General features: G+C 41.2%; 1 protein-coding gene across 2 annotated transcripts in view; it reads right to left on the bottom strand.

Annotated features, from left to right (window-relative positions):
- The window catches only part of cdkal1 (CDK5 regulatory subunit associated protein 1-like 1), a 202,724-nt gene that overhangs the window by 24,738 nt on the left and 158,987 nt on the right, over nucleotides 1–18,999 (bottom strand). For both annotated transcript variants that reach the window (XR_012963802.1, XM_076152699.1), the window contains exons 13-14: nucleotides 5,138–5,221; nucleotides 1,625–1,789 (exon numbers count right to left, since the gene is read on the bottom strand). Coding sequence is in view for 1 of the 2 variants with exons in the window: in XM_076152699.1 (XP_076008814.1) it covers nucleotides 1,625–1,789; nucleotides 5,138–5,221 (249 nt within the window). In the remaining variant the exon portion in view is untranslated. The remainder of the gene's footprint in view (nucleotides 1–1,624; nucleotides 1,790–5,137; nucleotides 5,222–18,999) is intronic.

An 18,999-nucleotide genomic window follows, 5' to 3' on the forward strand; every position in this document is an offset into this window, starting at 1 on the left:
AATATATTGTTAATTGCCACTATGCAGGGAAGATGATCTTTAATTAAATTTTGAAGATTCAGTTAGCTCACAGTGCTGCTAAACTCACTGAACAGCCTGCCAACCATCATTTCCTCTGATGTCAAAGATGCCAACTTTGCATTTGGGACACATTTTGAGAAGATGGCCGTGGCTGTTTGCTGGAGGAAAATACCTGGAGAGAGACGGAATCCAAACGGACACTACCGGTGTGTGAAAAAGAAGGGGAAAGTATGAGAAAGACGGCAAAAGTGTGTGCAACACTGCATATGTGCGACTCAATGTGCAATGTGTTGGTACATCATTTACAAGCAGAACAAATGTCTGGGAGCGTTGCGTATGTGCGAGAATGCATGTGTGTGATTATGTACCAGTCAGTGGGAGAGAAACTGATGCAAGGATCTGTGTAGGAATCAGTATGTGAGTGTGTGTGTGTGTGTGCGTGCGTGTGTGTGTGTATGTGGGGCTGCAGAGTGACTTTATGAGGCAGCCAGTTTTACAAGGTCTACTCTCCACTGCTGAACTTTTCATTACATGTGATCGCTGAGCTACATGCCGCTTGGCTTGATGTGAAACCTCTCTTTCTTTATCTTCATCTCATTCTCTGCCGTCCCCCCCCCCCCCATCCCCCCTTGCTTTCCTTTTCATCAGTTTCTCTCTCTCGCGTCTCTGTTCCTTCCTTCCCCTCCCTCTCTGCCTGGCAGTAAAGGCTGATGGAGTGTGAAATTAGAAAGTGTATCATATTCTGCTCTGTGGCTCCATGTCTTCAGCTATAAGCTACAACTAGTCAGAGTGAAAAATAGCATGCAGTGAAACAGACACATTAACATGGGGTGTGGGTGTATGGGTGTGTGTGCCTGCATGTGTGTCTGTTGGGAAGAAACACAGAGGAGCAGGGGACAGTTTAGCCAGCCACAGCTTATCTTAAATTACTCATCTCATGGCTAATATGCTGCTACTTCTTCACAACTGCAAGAGCTCAAATCAGACATACTACAGTCCCCCTCTCTCTCTCTCTCTCTATATATATATATATAATATTGCATAGATTTGGAATTTTAGAGGGCAATACCATGTATTGTAAAATACACATTTTCCTTCGTTCCTTATACTTTTAATGAAACTTGATTTGATTCTTAAAATGAACATAATGACACATAATGACTGAAACTCTTTCCTTCCCCAAAAAAGATTCAAAGGATTCAAAATGGCCAAAGACACAGACGGGTAAATAACGACCGAGAGCAGAACCTCTTTAGATTTCAGGGAGTGTGAGGACTGCTTCAGACTGAGCTCAGATCTAACCCGACTTTGTGTGCGTCCGTTTGTCGCAGCCGCCGCGCGGTGCGGGGAGCACAGAGTCACATTTTAATTGACCTTTCGATGACATTGCTGACTTTAACACCTGTGCTGGATAACAGCGGGGAGTTGGGCTGATGCTGACGTGTGTGGCAATTAAAATCCAGCCTACGGGTAGAGACATATACAAGGTGAAACTCCTCTTCTTCTCTCCATTTCCTTATTTACCTGCCTTTTTATTTAGATGTGTTATCTTCTTCTACCCAACTTTGTGTGTGCGTGTGTGTGTGTGGGCTTGTTGTTTTACCTGCATCAGGCCAGATACCTCTCCTTTCTGCAGGGGTGCGTTGATGGACGGAGTGAACGGTTTGCTGTCTTGAACTGGTCGGCCTTTCAGGAAATGTTTTCCCGCTTCGTAGATGTCCACTTCAATCATTTTCCCTTTGAACTCTGACCTTTTAGGCACCAGCACCTGAAAAAAAGGACTGATGATTGATAACCACATACTAGAAACACTGTACAACCAATGCATATGAAAGTGACAGGGGCTTTTCCCAAACTGCATGTGTGTACATTATTTGATGCACACAAACACAACACAAAGAAAGATGCACAAACCCAAATGAGCATCCATCAAGCTTTTCACTACGTATCTCCTCATCTGTCAATTACATTTTCAATTAACTGCATTGTAAATCTGTTTTCCCCAGTGCTCCTCCACATTATTATTTAGCAGTCATCACCCCAACTGAAAATAAGAAAACACTTTGCAATTGGTTTTAGTTCCATTTACAGAAGCCCTCAAGGTCAAAAGCTATGGCGACAGCTGTGTGACAGACCAGTGGGATTTGCGGATTTCTCACTTCATTCCAACATCCAATCTATGACTCTGGGCTGCTCACAGCAGGGAGGAGGAGAAAACAAAGAGTCATTATTATGGATTAGAGTAAAAGGATTTTTATTTGCTAAATGATGATGATGCACCTCTGTATTTGGACAAGGTATGCAAATGCTTCAATCAAACAAGAGAAATTAACTTTAAGCGGATGTACTGACTAATTTATTTGGCTTTCATAGTGAATCACTAAAATAAATGCTATAGTTGATCAATAACAGGGTCTATCATATGAATGGTGCTGAGCCTTGTGATTATAGCTTTTACATATTCACAAGGGCACGAGAGGCGGTGGGCCTTGTTTCATGTATAATTTTCTACACATTGCATTAAATGATATAATACCCAGCCTGCACCTGCACCTTCTGGGGACTAAGCGTCTCACTAAAGGACACTGTCTCAAATCATCTGGTGGTCTGTGTAAGCAATACAGCCACTCTGCATGGCTGAGCTCATGACTGGGCAGAGGAGCGGCACGTGAGCCGGTGGAGGCCGCGGGGCCGCTGTGATGGCAGGAGTGAGTCTGGCTCCGAGTTAATCAGTCAGTCTTTATCCAGCTGGTGGAATACGAACGGGCTGGGCGTACAACACAAGCAGCTTCACACCTGCCTAATCAACACACCTGCTGCTCAATGCGCTGACCGGTGTGTGCGTGTGCGGGCGTGCGAGGCGTGCGAGGCGTCGGCGCAAACCTGAGGGGGAGCGAGGGGGTGGGTGGACAGCAGGGGTGTGAGCGGGAGACGGTGTGTTTGTGAGAAGGAGAGAGGGTCATACAAGACCCATTAAAGGGTGATTAAATGATGAAAGAGCTTGTTCAGGCTTCCCTTCCCCTATTCCCCCACTCACACACACACCCCCACACTCATTCACACACATACACGCACATTGGTTGCCTATTAGACCCGTCAGGAGAAATATCCATCCAGTGGTGTAAAAGTGAAACTGGACCATTTGTGCACACAGCTCATACCTCTCTCCCTCATTCCTCACTTCCCTACAACCTGTCGGCCTCTCTCCTCCACCTTATTCTATCTTCTTTTCTTTGCTCCGGCTCCTCCATTCGCTTATTTCCAGCCCTGTGATCTTTTCTTCCTCTCCACTTCTCCCTCAGCTCAACCAAAACCGCCCACTCCTCCCAACTGACCACATTTTTTTCCCTTTCCTCTGCCTCAGACTTCAACGTTTTCATTCTTTGGACTCTTATTCAGAATGCTGATGTTGAATCAATGCTATGCGCCTATGAAGTTTAAACCAAAAGTGTTACAATTACTGAATAGAAAGAAGGAAAAAGAAAAATATGTAGGCGGTTTGACTGCTGGAAGTATGTAAGTATTGAAAATGTGTATGCAACCAAACGTGTGTAAACTGCAGGTGTCGATGTCCTGCAGCCCAGACGTGGACGTTATGAGGAGAATATGCCTTCGGGAGACAGTTTCAGGAACATATCCCAACACTGTATTTTCATGTTCTTTTCTCAGTCAGTGTGTGATTTAGGAGAGCGAGCCAAGTACTCCCTCTCTAAAAAAGTGAGTGGGGAAACATCAAACATACTGTTCCCCCCCTCTCAGGCCCATCAGCTGACACGTGCACGCGGCTGGCATATGCACAACAGCGCACATGCACGGGTGACTGGGCACGCAGGCAAACCCACGCAAACGCATGCAAACGCACGCATGAACCGGGTGACACTCGTAACCATAGTTGAAAGTTTAAAGCCTGCAGAAGGAGGCGCAGGAGGAGGAGGAGAAGAGGAGGGAGGGAGGGAGGGAGAGGAAAGTGGAAGGGAGGAAAATTATTACCATCCCCTGCCCTCCCCGCCAGTAAAAAGCATAACTTCAAACATGTTTCTGATGATGGTTAAAGCAGGAGGAAATTGATTTATTTGAAGATGTTTTAAAGTGAATTTTTCACAGGTTGTGAGAGGGTCTTTGAAGCCATGCCGGTGTGTACGTGTGTGTATGTGTGTGCGCGCGGGTGTGTGTAGGCATGAACGTTCATGTCTTTAGGGCTGACCTTAATGTTAGTACAGTTTTTTTTTAAGTAGAAAGTACTGTCGCTATCAGCCGCCAAATGCTCTCTATCACCGCAGGGTGTGTATGTTGGAATGTGTGAGTGTATGTGTGTGTGTGACATTACAGCTAACCTACTTTATTCAACGCAGGCTTAAGCTTCAGACACCTGCTGTGAGTACTGCTGTGACATGCAGAGCAAAGCTTCTGATGTGATTTACTAAGTGTGAAGATGAGCAAGAGTTGGATTAGTTTCACATATGAAAAATATTCATCAAATGCAGATTAATTTATAAGTTTTGCTGTATATTTCAGATGGCGAATAACATGTGTAGGCTAAAACTTGTTCAGGAATCATCAAATGCATACATTGATGCATTACTGCATACTGATCTAAGGGTTTAAGTTTGCTGTTTGTGCACTGTGAGAGAAGAACAGGTGTGCAGTCGAATTTTGGGACAACTCATGTAGCTGTGTTTATATCACTATGTTAGGCAGAGAAAGTTAAAAACAAACTCAAATACCTTCTTTACACCTGTAGAATTGGTTGAATACTGTAATTGTAGTGTAAAAGTTATCATTGTCCTTTTTAGGCTTTTTATAAAGCAATCATAGAGGCAGATTGTTACTCTGGTCAGTTTTCCTGTAGAGCCCAATGAGTGGAATGAAGTATAAATCTACCCATTAAGAGGAAGAGATCACAGATAGATCTATCATGAATAGTCCCATTCATGACATACTATGGCTGACTGTCCAAGAGGATGAACTTCATCCATCACAACAGTCCAGCAAAGCACATAAGTGCTTCATCAGAGATACAACACATAATGGAAACAAGAACACTGTGATTTGAATGACAACAATACAGTATTTAAGGTATAGCTTCTGCTCAGTTGCTAACTTTGACGGTTCTTACCTGCTCATAGCACTTGTTGTGAGCCACATAGTATTGTGCATCGAAGGACTCCTCTGTCACCAATACATGCTGCCTCTCTCCTACCTAAAGAGAGAGAGAGGGGAGGGGGGGGGGGGCAGACAGGGAGAAAGGGTGAGAGAAACCCATGATGAAAGTGTATTTGCCAAAATAAATAAAGCAGTTAGTCGGTTATTAACTAATCAAACATCAATGGGCCCTTTCTACAGCATTTGTGTTAATGTGTCTTCATTTGTATTTGTGGCCATCTGTGCAAATATCCATGAATTATGTGAGAAGATTATTAATACAAAAGTCACACGTATTTTCTTGCAATGTAAACTTGTTCTTGCCTTGCGTCTGCCTTCTATTGCATAACAGTGTCTTCACAAGTCTGCAACACGCAGCACTGAAATATTCATACATACATCATCATATGTAGTTTGATGCATATTCATAGTGTGCATATTTAATGTGCCATTCCAGAAAAGGTTTCATTTATATAAAAACAAAGTTTACCAGCGGTTGAGTTATAAACTGTATGGACTGTACCGAACACAATTTGCTGATTGATAAATAAACCAGCAAAGACAACACTTACACACAAAAGAATCACATAAACATGATCACTGCATAGTGTAAACAAGATAAGAATCAAAAAATAGGCAAACATCCACAGAGGAAACAAAATGACAAAAAAGCTGACTGGTTGAAAAATGGAGTTAGATAAATGTTCCTGCCATTGCCCTTGACCAAGGCTCTAGGATGAAAACCTGGGGTTGGTACCTGGGCACTGCAATGTCTGGCAAATTTCAAACTCTTTTATTTTATTTTATTGATTTGTCATGACAGAAATCATTGAAAAGCATCAAAACCAGAAGCAGAAGTAGAAGAACATTGCCTGAGGCCGATCCCTAAATTTCATTTCCAAATAACCTTTCCTCACTTGCATATCTGCTAAATTATCCTTGATTCTAAACCATAAACCTTTCATCTCTTTTCTTTATAGAGAAAAAAAGGGCAGCAACACAAAGAGTCAAGGTTTTCCCAGCCTGAAAAGTGGCTTATTTGTAAAAACGACAAAAAACAAAACCAAATCCTTCCTCTTCTCTCCCCTATCTTGGGCTGAGTTCACATCAACACACACATTAGACTCAGCAGTTTGATATTCTACATCTGAAATCCATCAAGAGAGGCTCACAAATTGATCAAAGCCCCATCAGCGGGATTATGGTCAAACAGCTTGCAAAAATCATTCCTAATATTATTAACTCAAATCAAACAGGTTTCATCATTAAGAGACAATTATAGAATGACATGCTGAAAATCCCTTACCAATTACCAATAGAACCACCAAGCAGCGCCCAGGCAACCTAAGTGCCCCATAATAACACCACTTCCTTTAAATGTTACCGCAAAAAAACACCTAATTGGACAACAGTGTACAGCAATCGACATTTCCCTCACTACTTTTTCGAGAATAAACACCACCAGCTCCTCCATAATGAATACAAGTGGATACATTCCCCAAAGCAGTACAATATGATCAGCAAACACCAAACTACAGAGGCGATTTGAAGGATGCACAGCAATACACATATAAAATGTTTATGAGCAATCTTTGGTAGAAAGCCTTTCGTGAAAATGAGCATCTTCAGTTTGTTTACTTCATGCTTCAGGTAGGCACATGAATACAGCACCAGAGATCCGTTTAGCAAAAAAATAAAAGCATTGATTCGTTCATCGAAAAAACATAATAAAACTTCAACTGCATCTCAACTTCTTCAACTTGCATCTCATCTCTTCACAGCACTCTTAAAAATACAATTAAGACATTATTTTGCAAACAATGTCACTAATCCAAACAAACAACACCAGCACATCTCTCAAAGTTACACTCTGAAATCTACAACCTAAAATAAAAGCAGCTCCTTCTTTGTGTTTTAGTATTAGTTAATACTACCTTTGATGAGCTAATTAAAGAGAGGGAAAAAGAAAGAAAGAATGAGAGGTTTAAGTCCACACAAGTCTGTTGCTATGACTACAAAGTATCAATCAAAATAAAAAGTGGAGAAAGGATGATAAATGTATGAAAAGAAGAAGAATATATATTCTAATTATTCATGAAACGTGATTCCTCTTAATGAGTAACCCACAGGAACACTATCAACACAACCACCCACACATGTACACACTTTGCAGTTGGCTTTACTGTTAACAATCAACCAAGCCCAAAATACAATGACAACTACAAAGGAGCAGGCTTCCTTTCTTCACAATTCATATGTGTTCATGATTTGATTCTACTTTTACACTACTTTAATTAGTTTTCAATATAATATTTTTAAGTGGTGCTCATGTTTTAGTTTGTTTTAATCTGTTGGCTTTAGTTTGCAGAATGATTTCCTTGGGTGGTCAACCACCAAATCAAAAACTAAAATGTCAGGAAATAGCTGTCTAGTGTGCATCTGTCTGTATGTATGAGTGTTAACATAAACCAACCACTAAAAAGTCAAGCAATTACTGTCAGTCAGATATCAGGACAACTGTGATTTGAGCTTTGTATTCACCCATTTAAAAAGGTCCAACAGCAAATTCTGATTACAGCTTTGGGACAGAAAATGATTGCAGGATACATAGACGCCCAAACAACGAGTGGAAACTGACGAAACCAGCGTTCTTTTCTCCACATTCAATAGAGCTGACATTTTTGATTTCCAATGTCAGATATTCTTTTAAATACTAAAAAAAATGTGGGGAGGCAGTAGTCGAGTGGGTAGGGCTTCCGCTTAAGAACCGGAGGCTTGCCGGTTCGAGTCCCTGCCGAGGTGCCCCTGAGCAAGGCACCGAACCCTCAATTGCTCCCCCCTCTGCGAAGGGTGGTAATATAATGTAATGTAAGTTGCTTTGGATAAAAGCGTCTGCCAAATGATCGTAATGTAATGTAATGTAATGTAATGTTTTCCATCTTATAATCATCAATAATCATATCATAATCATAGTAAATGTTGTTTCTTTTGCCACGTCTATATGAAATGGATCACTCACAGTTTGAATGGACTTATTTGTTGTGCATTAAAAAACTTTCAGAATTAAGAAACATTAAGAAAACTTTTGGTCATGGCCATACCAGAGTGCAAGAAAAAGTGTTGTCTGTTAAACATTTCACGTTTTTCATGTTTCGGCTATTCTCATTCAACATTTAATTACAATCTCAAGGCTTCCAATCCACTTGAGTTTGAGTGCTTTGTGGGGATCCAAAAAATGCAAGGCTGCCGAGAATACCATTGAAATTATAACAAAAAAACGCCAAACGACCCTATTCGATTCAGTGCATCACAAATACTACAACAAGGTCTCCCAATCAAGATGATTTTGTTGAAACAGCTGGAGGTACAAGTAAAACCACCTCAACATCGACTTAGACGCAATGGGAGAGGACAAAACAAGTCCACCGAAAGGATTCAGACCCATGTACTGAAGCTGGCAGTAAATCCTACTCATGCTGGTTGTGCTTGCAAAAGCTATATTTGCCATTATTTGAATAACAGGATATATGTGGCCCTAAGGAAACACACAAAGAACACAACCAGTGAACTTATCAAGAGTCATAATGAGGCTGAATGAGGCTGTGTAAAAATTTCAACAAGTTCGGCTTGCCAGCATGTGCACACTTTCAACTGAAGCCAAATGCGGCACTTCTTTCTGATTGCAAAGCAAATGTGTGAAATTCCTTTACAATTGTCATACACTGCCAGCCTAAATGTGTACGTGAGACTAATTGGATTGCACATGTATGTGTACTGCATGTGTGAGTTCTCAGAAAAGGAACATGGGCTTCATTTGCACTTGGAATTGATAGATCTTGATATGGCTTGATGCGATTTAGCGGGATATTATGTACACCTGAACCCAACGCAGAGTAGCATGAACTTGAGAGCAACTTGACACCAAATACCTCAAGCATGAGAATCATGACCATTGTTATTGTTCAACCGTGTTCTGTAATCTGTAATCTTGACTATAATATCGTAGCTCTGACACACAACTGTGGGCATTCTGTCCATTTTATTCCCTTTCTGGAGCCTTCCTTTTCCTCCCATCCCTCTCTCCCATCTCTGGGCGTTCTCTTTGTTGCTCACTCCATGCTTCCGCCCAGTTTTCCTACTGTCACTCCTTTCTTTTTCTTCTTTTTGATGTGCGTGTTCCAACACAGAAAGCACCTGCACAGGCATGATGACAAACATATGGAAAGACACTAAATAAATGTATGTTTCCTGTAAAAAAAAGGGCAATGTTCTGAAAAAGAGGGAGAGAAAATGTCCTTGGAACATTCCTGAATGATGAATGTTTAAATTTGGGCTTTTTGTTTTCTACTTTGAACTGAAGACAGATGTGTTTGCTGTAAACCTAAAATGAGTAATGTATGGAATAATTTATTGCAGCCTGAAACATACACAGTTCAACAACCCTTTAGGCATGACCTCTCTGTTTCCAAGTGAACACTGATTGGCATTGGTATTATAACACTAAGAGTACTGCAAATGCTATTTTTATTTCACGATTGGCAGGCTACCATTGCCAATACTGTGCTGTAGATAAGAACAGCTTTAGTCAGGAAGCAATCATATTTTGCTTTTTCGTTTTGCTTGAGAAAAAATAGGTAGTAAAGTAATTGCATTGTGTTGCGTATTACTAATATTGGTATGAGAAGTAGCACATGGCATTTAGTAGAATATGTTTGTACTTAAGTTTAACCTGTGTGATACTATTTGCTCAGACATGGAGAATAGTGAAAGGATAAGACCAGAGTTTAAACACAACTGAAAGGCAGAAGTAATAATAGACTGCTGTGGAAAATAATAGACTGTAACAGACAATTAAATAGGTGACCAATGCCATTGCCTTTGGTGCGTATAATGCTTTTAAATGCTGAGCTCTTTCTTTGCTGTTGTGAAGAACCGTTTCCTCTCGCCTGTGTCCTTTCCATCAGCCAACTCATAGTATCCACTGTTGATATATTATGAACACAGGAGCATGCAATTATCTTGGATAACTGAATCCAGCCTTTCTTACCAAGTTCTCACGAGCAGTTGAAGAACTGAATATCCGTCTGGCTGATAGCATGATTAGAAGATCCAGCATAACTCATTTGATCTGGTATTTGTTAAGCAACGTCCCGAGAATACCCCCAGTAATACAAACTGAGAAAGCTTAAGGTGTACGACATAATTCTATATGGATCTGGCTGCCTTAATAATGGCTAATCTATACCTCAACAACCTGTGAGCAGCAAAGATATGAGATGAAAAACATGCCGATAGAATAAGGGATGATGCTAATAAGGGGGGGATCATGCATGCCCACACCTCCATGCACACAATTCCACATATGAGAATTTAAACTTAATTTACTATACATCCAGTGTGATCTCTTTTGGGTAGAGGTGAATGTAAACCACATCAGATGCAGATAACTAGATCATGAACTACGTGTAGGCAACTATTAGTTTTGCTTGTATGTGTGTGTGTGTTGTGTGTGAGTGTGCATTCATTATTATAAATATTAGCTATTCATTTACTCAATCTGTTGGACAATATTGCAGAATACCAAGCTCTCTGAGTGTGTATGTGTGTGTGCATGCGTGGATCTGGCGTGTGCTGAGATGGGTATTTACTTCACCATCCAGAGAATAACATCCCATGGTACACAGCAGATCCACTGCAGATTTGTGGGATCATGAGTTTAATTGATAATTAATCCACATCATAACAAGGATAATGAGAAAATGTGGAATATGAATTGTAATGGTGGGTTTCATCTGCATCACAAATAAAGGAACAATTCACAAGAACGTCATTCCCTCTCTCCCTCTCTCTCTCTGTGCATCAGTGGCCTGTTTACCAGGTAAGTGGATTAAAAAAGACTGAATTCTGCACAGGATTAATAATGTGGAGGTATAAACAAATCTGGGTGCAGTGAATAAACACAGAATAGAAACTGAAAAGGGCTGATTTAATATAAAAAAAAATGTTAATGTAATTTTATATTGCTGCTGTCATGTGTTCATTATCGTGAGTTGATATTAATCAGATTGATCAGATCAAAGGAATGCCCAAAATAGGTAATAATGTAAAATATATTCACCCAAACTGGTTAAATTTCCACTTTTCTGTTATATTGCAGGGGCAAAGCCTTAGCACGGCCTCTTAGTAAAGAATTTTATTCATCTTGGTGTACAGTTTTGGGGTACGTCTGCAATCGAATATGAAGTTGTGCCATAGCAATAAAACATGGGACAATGATCAGACGGGGACCATGCAAGAGCTGGTCAGAGTTTGACTGTAACAGCAGAAGTCCTCATGGAGAGGGAAAAGGCTAAAGTGGCTCAAAAATAAAGCCTGACTGTTACGATTGACAAATCTGACATAAAATCAATAATTTACTGAGTGTATCTAGGCAACTGAGTGACCATGCTGAGTGTACTTTCACACTGCAACGGAGCATTGAGGCCTCATTGGTTTGTGGGCTTTTTTCCAATTGACAACAAAGAACATTTATCTCTTATCTGTACCATATCGGGTTGGATGGTTTTGTTCCTCAGAAGAACTTTTCCCAACACTTTTCAACTTTCGTCATTAGTACAATTTACCACAAGGCGTGTGACCAAAATACAGCTGTGTGCATGAACCATACCCCCCACTGTGGAGCTGTGGTTTAAGGCTTCTGATCTGCTCTGCAACACCAAAAGCTCAACTCAATTCTTCTGCTCACTGTGAATTTTCCACTTTTTTTCTTACCAAGACCCAGTCTTCCTCATATTTTTTCATCTGTCTCTTGGACTCATTATCCACTCCTATCGTTCCTGCCATTTCACTCTCCACTATCCCTCACACAGCACAGCAGGGCAGTAGAATACGTTGCATGCTTTTTGTTCACACGTTGTCACATTCACCATCCGTAACATTCTGATATCATACTTTTATCAACGTGCGATATCGGAGCCTTCTGCAGACAAGGTTGCCTGCGAAGCAATTTGTTGCTTTAAAAGGGCTAAAGAGAGGTTTTCTGATCCTTTGTAGGTCCTCTTTGAAAAGGATGCTTGAAAGAAAAGGAAAAACTCCCCTTTTGGGATGAGTATTTTCTTTTGCATTCAAAGTAGATGCCAAAGTAAAGAGACTAAAACTTTGCTACTAGTGCAGGGGGAGATTTAGTGTAGCTTTTATAAATTGCTAGTAAAGAAATGTAAAATCAACACGGATCAAAGTCATACAAATTATCTTTGGAATTTGGAATACGGCCTGACCGCAAATACTACATTCAGTACTGCACCAGTAGAGGGTAACGAAAAAGAGACTTGAAAATGAATACACACAGCCTGTCCCGTCTCTTTTCACCTGTGACCAGCTGAGGTAGCTCAAGGTTTTTTTCTTTCTGATTTAACAAAGAGTTCTTATCAGTCCGTTCCAGCACTAAACTGCCCTGTTTGGTACAATACACTCGCGATTTAGCCGCCAGAAGACTGACTCACTATTTATACGGCTGTTGTAAAGAATGGAGAGTCATGTTATCCATTGCCAATGAGTTTACAATCTGATATGGTTGGCTCCAACAATCTAAGGGGTCAGATTTGTAATGCTGCCAGAACTATTGGTGGCCGTTCTATGTTTCCATCAAACACATTGCTGTGATTAAATACAATTGACGCTTTTCTCTTAATCTGGAAATGCTGATTACTCACTGGGAAATCAAAGATATCAACGTACAGAGAAATATTGGACATTTGCTTAAGCTTTGAAGAAAGAACACAATGAGAAATGGCGAGGAAATGTCAGGTAAATGTAAGTAAATAGTGAATAAAGGAATGAAACATAGGTAAACTTTGAGGCCCAGAGCAGATTCATTTTCATTATAACATGTATATATTTTTTAGTTCAAGTTCTCAGTCAAACTTAGTTGAGCAAGTTGAACATACAAAAAATGTCAAACTCATTTATTATGCAACGTATTGTATACAGTTTTTCCACTATAGGGCATCATGACTGTAGGAACATCATTCATTCATTATCATTCAGCTACAGCTAGCTTGTTATAAACTGAGAATTAAGAAATAGCATGGTTTTTAAACTTTCAAATAGCAAGAAATGGGCAAGAAAAAGAGGTTTTGCAATTGGTGTGCAAGGTTTGGAAACAATGCCTTCACCAGAGAGGAAGATAAATGAGGTTCAAAATCTGCCCTGGCTTCAATTCAATCTGGTTCCTGGGTTGGGGGTACAACTCTGTGTGTGTGTGTGTGTGTGTGTGCGTGCGTGCGTGCGTGCGTGCGTGCGTGCGTGCGTGCGTGTGTGTGCGCGCGTGTCTTGGTCAGAGGGTCTACATGTATGTGTGTCTTTTATTATGCTAATAGGGAACCATTAGAATGTTGGCTGCCCTGCCTAAGCTCCTAAACACTCTCTCCCGTCCCTTCTTCACAAGCACAAACACACACACATACACTCCATCTTACAAACAGATGAGCTTGAACAGAGAGGAAGGCCCAGCCCTACAGACACATGGGCACACACACCCACACACTACTGGACCAAGCATCTCATTAGGCTAGCTGAATAACAATTACCCCGCTATAACTCCCTGAATACACACTGGCTTGGCAAGCTTCACTGGCTGTGTGTGAGTGTGTGTTTGCGTGTGTGTCTTGAGGCAATACACCAGACCTCTAATGCTTTCTTGGCTCTCGTATCCGCCCCCACCCTCTCTCTCTGAACAGGGCTGGTGAAGTGTGAGAGGTTTTTTGCCTGAACAGAACACTGTGCACCTGCATCAAATCTATAAGCCCCCTGCAGCCCCTCTGTAGCCTCCCAAAACTCTCCACACTAGGCTTCTTACACAAACACACACACACACAGACACACACACCACGCATGCATAACACAACACATTCATGGAAACGCTCAGATAAGTGTGTGCTTCTGATTCCAAGAGTAAGAAATTAAAGAAGAGGAATGCCAGAAAAGTAAAAATGGGTCAACCCTATAAAAAAAAGAGCAAGCAGAAAGAGAGCGCATCCAACCAGAGAAGAGACCTGGTGCAGGCGAGAAAACAAACAAACAGAAAGGATGGAACACGTATAGGCTCATAGGAAGGAAAAGTGTTAATGTGACCACTCATGATACAGTAAACAAAGACAAAACAATGCAATGCAAAGCAAGTGTTAGATCTAGCTGTTCCCTGTCACAAGAAAAGCCAGGAAAAGTGGTGCCAAGAACAAAGACGGCCTCTAAAAATACTTCACATTTAACAAAGCAGTCTTGGGTTTTCTTGAACGCCAAGGTCGTGAAACCCTCGACATGAAAAAGGGACTTTCAAGAACTTCAAATGACAATGGAAAAAGAATGCTTATAACGTGAGAGTCCATAGGCAGAGCGATACACTCCAGCTGCAGCCGCTACGGATCACTGCAGATGAGATTTCCAGTGTTAAAATTCCAGTTTTGGCAGTCAACACCAAAGACAATTCCACGGGACTTTTCGTTGCGCTTCATTTTATTTTTCTTCTCTCTCCATTTCCCATTTCCATCTATCATTTCAGTGTGATGGAGCCATGTTTGGAAGTATCTGGTGTATATCCATCACTGTCTTCAAGTACAGTATATAATGTGCTCATCTTTAGTCCGTCATGTGTTTTGTTTGTCTAGAATTGACAGCTCCAGACATTAGTAAATCACACTATTGATGAAAAGATTCTGCCAAAGTTCCCACTTAAAAACTTGGCTGGGTTTGGGGTGAACTGTTCCTTTAAGATGAAAGATTGTTAATATACATGACAGCAGCATCATTAACAGAGAGGAAACACAGTCCAGTCCTCTACTCAAGTGACATATTCATTTTGTCAGAGGAGAGAGATGGATGTCGCTCTCTCTCTCTCTCTCTCTCTCTCTCTCTCTCCTTCACAGACACACACACACACACGTCAAAGAAACCGCACGCCTGTCGTAGAAGCCCTTAGGCTGTGTGTTGCTGGAATGAATCACATCGAAATACAGACAGGATGAACATCCTAGAAACATCACTCACTAAAATACACAGCAACTACACACAGGAGCACAAGCAGCAGAAACTTGGCTGTATGCAAAAGTGAAGATTAGGAAGAAGAAGCGAAAAATGTTGGGTTGGACACTACAGGATTACATATATGGACTTTTGTGGATAAATTTACTGCTTGGTGCTATGGTTAAATTTTTCCACGGCACGTTTGAATTAAGTTTGCTTAATAACTCAATTTCTTTCATCGGCCAAGATATCATGACTGATTGAGATTCACAATCGGATTCAATTTGACCATATCCAATACCGCTAACCTTTGTAAGATGCTTGGTTGTTTAGGTAAAAGAGTGGAAATATAAAAAAAATATATTAATCCAAGAATTTCAGTTTTAAATCAATTTTGGAGGTGTGTAACTGAGAATCATCTTGATCAAAACATGTATGTTGTAAGTCACTGAATATGATAGCAGACACACCTGGCTAAAGACAAACCATAACAAATAAACATTGATGAACATATTGGTATTTCTGCCACCTTTCAATCGCTATGGGAGATCTCTTGTCCAATCAGGCCTTATAACAAATGACCCCCGGCTGAAACCAGTTTTCCTCTGATAGCGGTTTCTACATAGTTAAGATCCGACTGATTGATGATGTATTTATGTCTTCGCTTGGAATGGTTACAATTGCTATCACATCTCACAGTCACAGTAATTCTAAATTGCAAAATGGTTCCATACTGCTTTATTTGTTTGTCTACCGAGGGGCTTATTTGCAACCGTGTGCATGTCCAAGCGGTGTGGGGACCACGCTTTGGGCATGACAGCATTTATGTGTGTTAGATTGTGTGTATATGCATCAATCAGAGCTCAACGGTGGACTGATTGCTATGCCCCTGTGGGCAGAGAGGCCTTGTGTGTGTGTGTGTGTGTGTGTGTGTGTGTGTGTGTGTGCATGTACACATACTCAAACAGTCAGTTATTAGGAACACCTGTACAATCTAATGCAATCCAGTATATTGTTGTAGCTTTGCAATAAATCCTTTGATGGGCATATGTGTGTGTGTGTGTGAGAGAGAAAGAGTGACAGCGGACTCAGAGAGTACACGCACACACATCTATACATCCATATTAATCTATAATTGCAGCTGAAGCTCCTGGCTCGGCAATAGGAGTATGATTATTATGATTATCACTGGAGGCCACACCTGAAGACACAACAAATCACACATGCATAGGGAGGACTATCTGGCGAAAGCGCCTGATTGCTGTTCAAGGCTAGCCCTCCAGTCGTCCTATTAGAATGAGAGAAATGTATGTATACGTTTTGATAAGGGTGGAAAAAAACACCCACACACACACGCTGCGAGGCCATCCTGGTGGCTCTGCGGGATAAGACGGGGATCATGTACTCATAATGCTGGATTGGGTTAAAAGCCGGCTCATGACCTTTGACGCGTGTCCTATCTTGCGCTCTCCTTCCTTCCTTTTGCCTCAAAAGAAGTGATACATTATTGGAAAATTGGTCTCAAAAGCGATAAGACGAATGTGTGAGGCTGTTTTGATATGCAGAGGGTGAGGAGGGGGGAAAGCAGTCTGACAGATTACACCTGCTTGTGCAAGTGTATACACAATGCAGGTATATTTTCAAACAAATGTAAAGCAGGAAGTGGGTGTGAACACACAAACACGCTTATTTATATTAAAAAAAAAAAAAAATGCTGCTATGTGTTCTTGGAGCTCAACTCTGCCTGCGCCCCATTTGCCTAAACATGCATCCAGTCTGGTAAAGATTCGGCAAAAATCTTCCATGAAAACAAACAGACAAAACACCGTAAATGAAGTAGAACATATTATCCCTACATATAACATCTGTATGTTCACTATATAACACATTGAAAGTGTTGCTTTTCCTCTGGGTTTATCTTTGGTAGCAAGTATGTAGTATTTTTCAGTACAATACAACAAGGTCAATCCACACCAACCAATGTCAAGGAAGAACTAAATCACTGTGATTGCACTTAGAGTGCTGCATTTTGTGTACTATTATGCTGTGCTCTCCCCCATTTCCTTCTCTTACACTTACAGACACAGGGTTGAAGTACTCTGCACTGTCGAGTGTTCATTCTCGGATGAAACATTTCAATGCCGTTCATGTGTGTGTGTGTGTGAGAGTCATCGTGTCTGTGTATGCACATGTATCCTTCAGGACTGCTTGTGCCTGGGAACACTGTAACTGTGTCCTCTTCATCGGTGTGTCCCGCTGATGGTACATTTTCAAGTGGTACCATGATGGACTGTCAAGGAGTCGCTTGGGTATCCAAGGATCAGGTAAAGAACACAAGAACCAAGGACATGTGGGATGTTTTCTGTTTTTCTTTATGAATTTCTGCTTTATCTGATAGTACACACTGCTGAGGTAAAAGAGCTTTCAAACAGTGCAACACAAGCAGCATGTAGCTCTGCTCTTTGACGCAAGGAACCTTCACATCCTTTCAGTTTAGGATGCCATTAGCACAACAATGAAGATGACAAACACAAGTCACTTGCATTAGCAGCATTTGATAAGAGTTTCCTTATGTGTTTACATGCCACTGCTAGGCTCTTAAGAGAACTAAATGTTAATAAGTGTTTAAACTCATTTGCCAAAACGCTCACTTGTTTTGACACTTTGTAAACCCTGTGCCAAGTTTCTCATCACATGAGAATCCTTGCTGCTTGGTGGGACAAGACAAGGTTCAAAAGTTATGGTTGTGTCAGGGAAAATGTCAGGACAAGGGTAAAAAAAAGTGTGAATGTGGTATATTTGGTACAGGGGGGCATGACAGGAGGAAAAGTAAGAAACGTAGTAGAAATGAAGACTTGTCACCATGGGGCATAGCTGCTCTCTGGTTGGGGTAGTTGTGTGGTACAAAACGAGAAGATTGGATGAGAAAACGCTGACAGGACGTATTTCATTATGATAAAGATGCAAGGAAAATGGACAGTAATGAAATGCCAAGACAGAGAACAAGCCGAGAGAGAAGTAGTCAAGTTAACTCTGCAAAGCCGAGGGGCTAATGCCAGTCGAGCAAAGTACAGCAAGAGGAGGCGAATGAGTTGGGAAGTGCTGACGGTATAGATTGTGTGTCATATGAAAGGTCACACAGTATGGAGGGATCGTGAAGTCCACGCTATATGATTCCCTATAGGGAGATGGAGAGTGTGAGGGGGCAAGAGTAATGTGTGTGTTGAAAGCGGGTTCCCCAAAAGGCATCATGGGTCATTCTGGCCGGATCAGCAAGAATGTATGGATATACGGTGTCAGTGAAAGCAAGGCAAACCAATCCAAAGGCATATTGTCTGTTTGCGCCTGATATGCTTGTTATAACCAGGCTGCATTACATTTTGCCGTATCTTCTGGTGTACACTGTCAATTAGTCTCACCTCTACACCACACACACTGAAGGAAATGCTTTTGTTTCACCTAAGATCTCATGTCATGCAGCGGATGATATAGTGAAGCAAAAGGTGTACATGTAGTGCAGAGGGTGCAGTATAAATACTGCATGTGGCTCATGTGTTCCTGTGGGTGGACAGTCCAAAGAAAGCAGAGATGAATGCATTGTGGCTTTTTTTGGCCACAGGCTCTGCAAAACGTGACAAATCCAAACTGATGTATATGTGCTTATTAGCCGAATGTATGGACAATGTGTTGACTACAGCGAGATGTGAAGGCTGTAGCATTAATGTACGTGTGTGTCAGGGGGACACAGAATATGACTGGACAGCTCGCGAGCAAAAATAAACGCTCTGTGTGAATATCCAGCCAGTGTACAGACAA

Source organism: Genypterus blacodes, unplaced genomic scaffold, assembly GCF_046128005.1.
Source record: "Genypterus blacodes isolate CSIRO-AG114 ecotype Tasmania unplaced genomic scaffold, CSIRO-AGI_Gbla_v1 ptg000057l_1, whole genome shotgun sequence".
In the NCBI taxonomy this organism is placed as follows: Eukaryota; Metazoa; Chordata; class Actinopteri; order Ophidiiformes; family Ophidiidae; genus Genypterus; species Genypterus blacodes.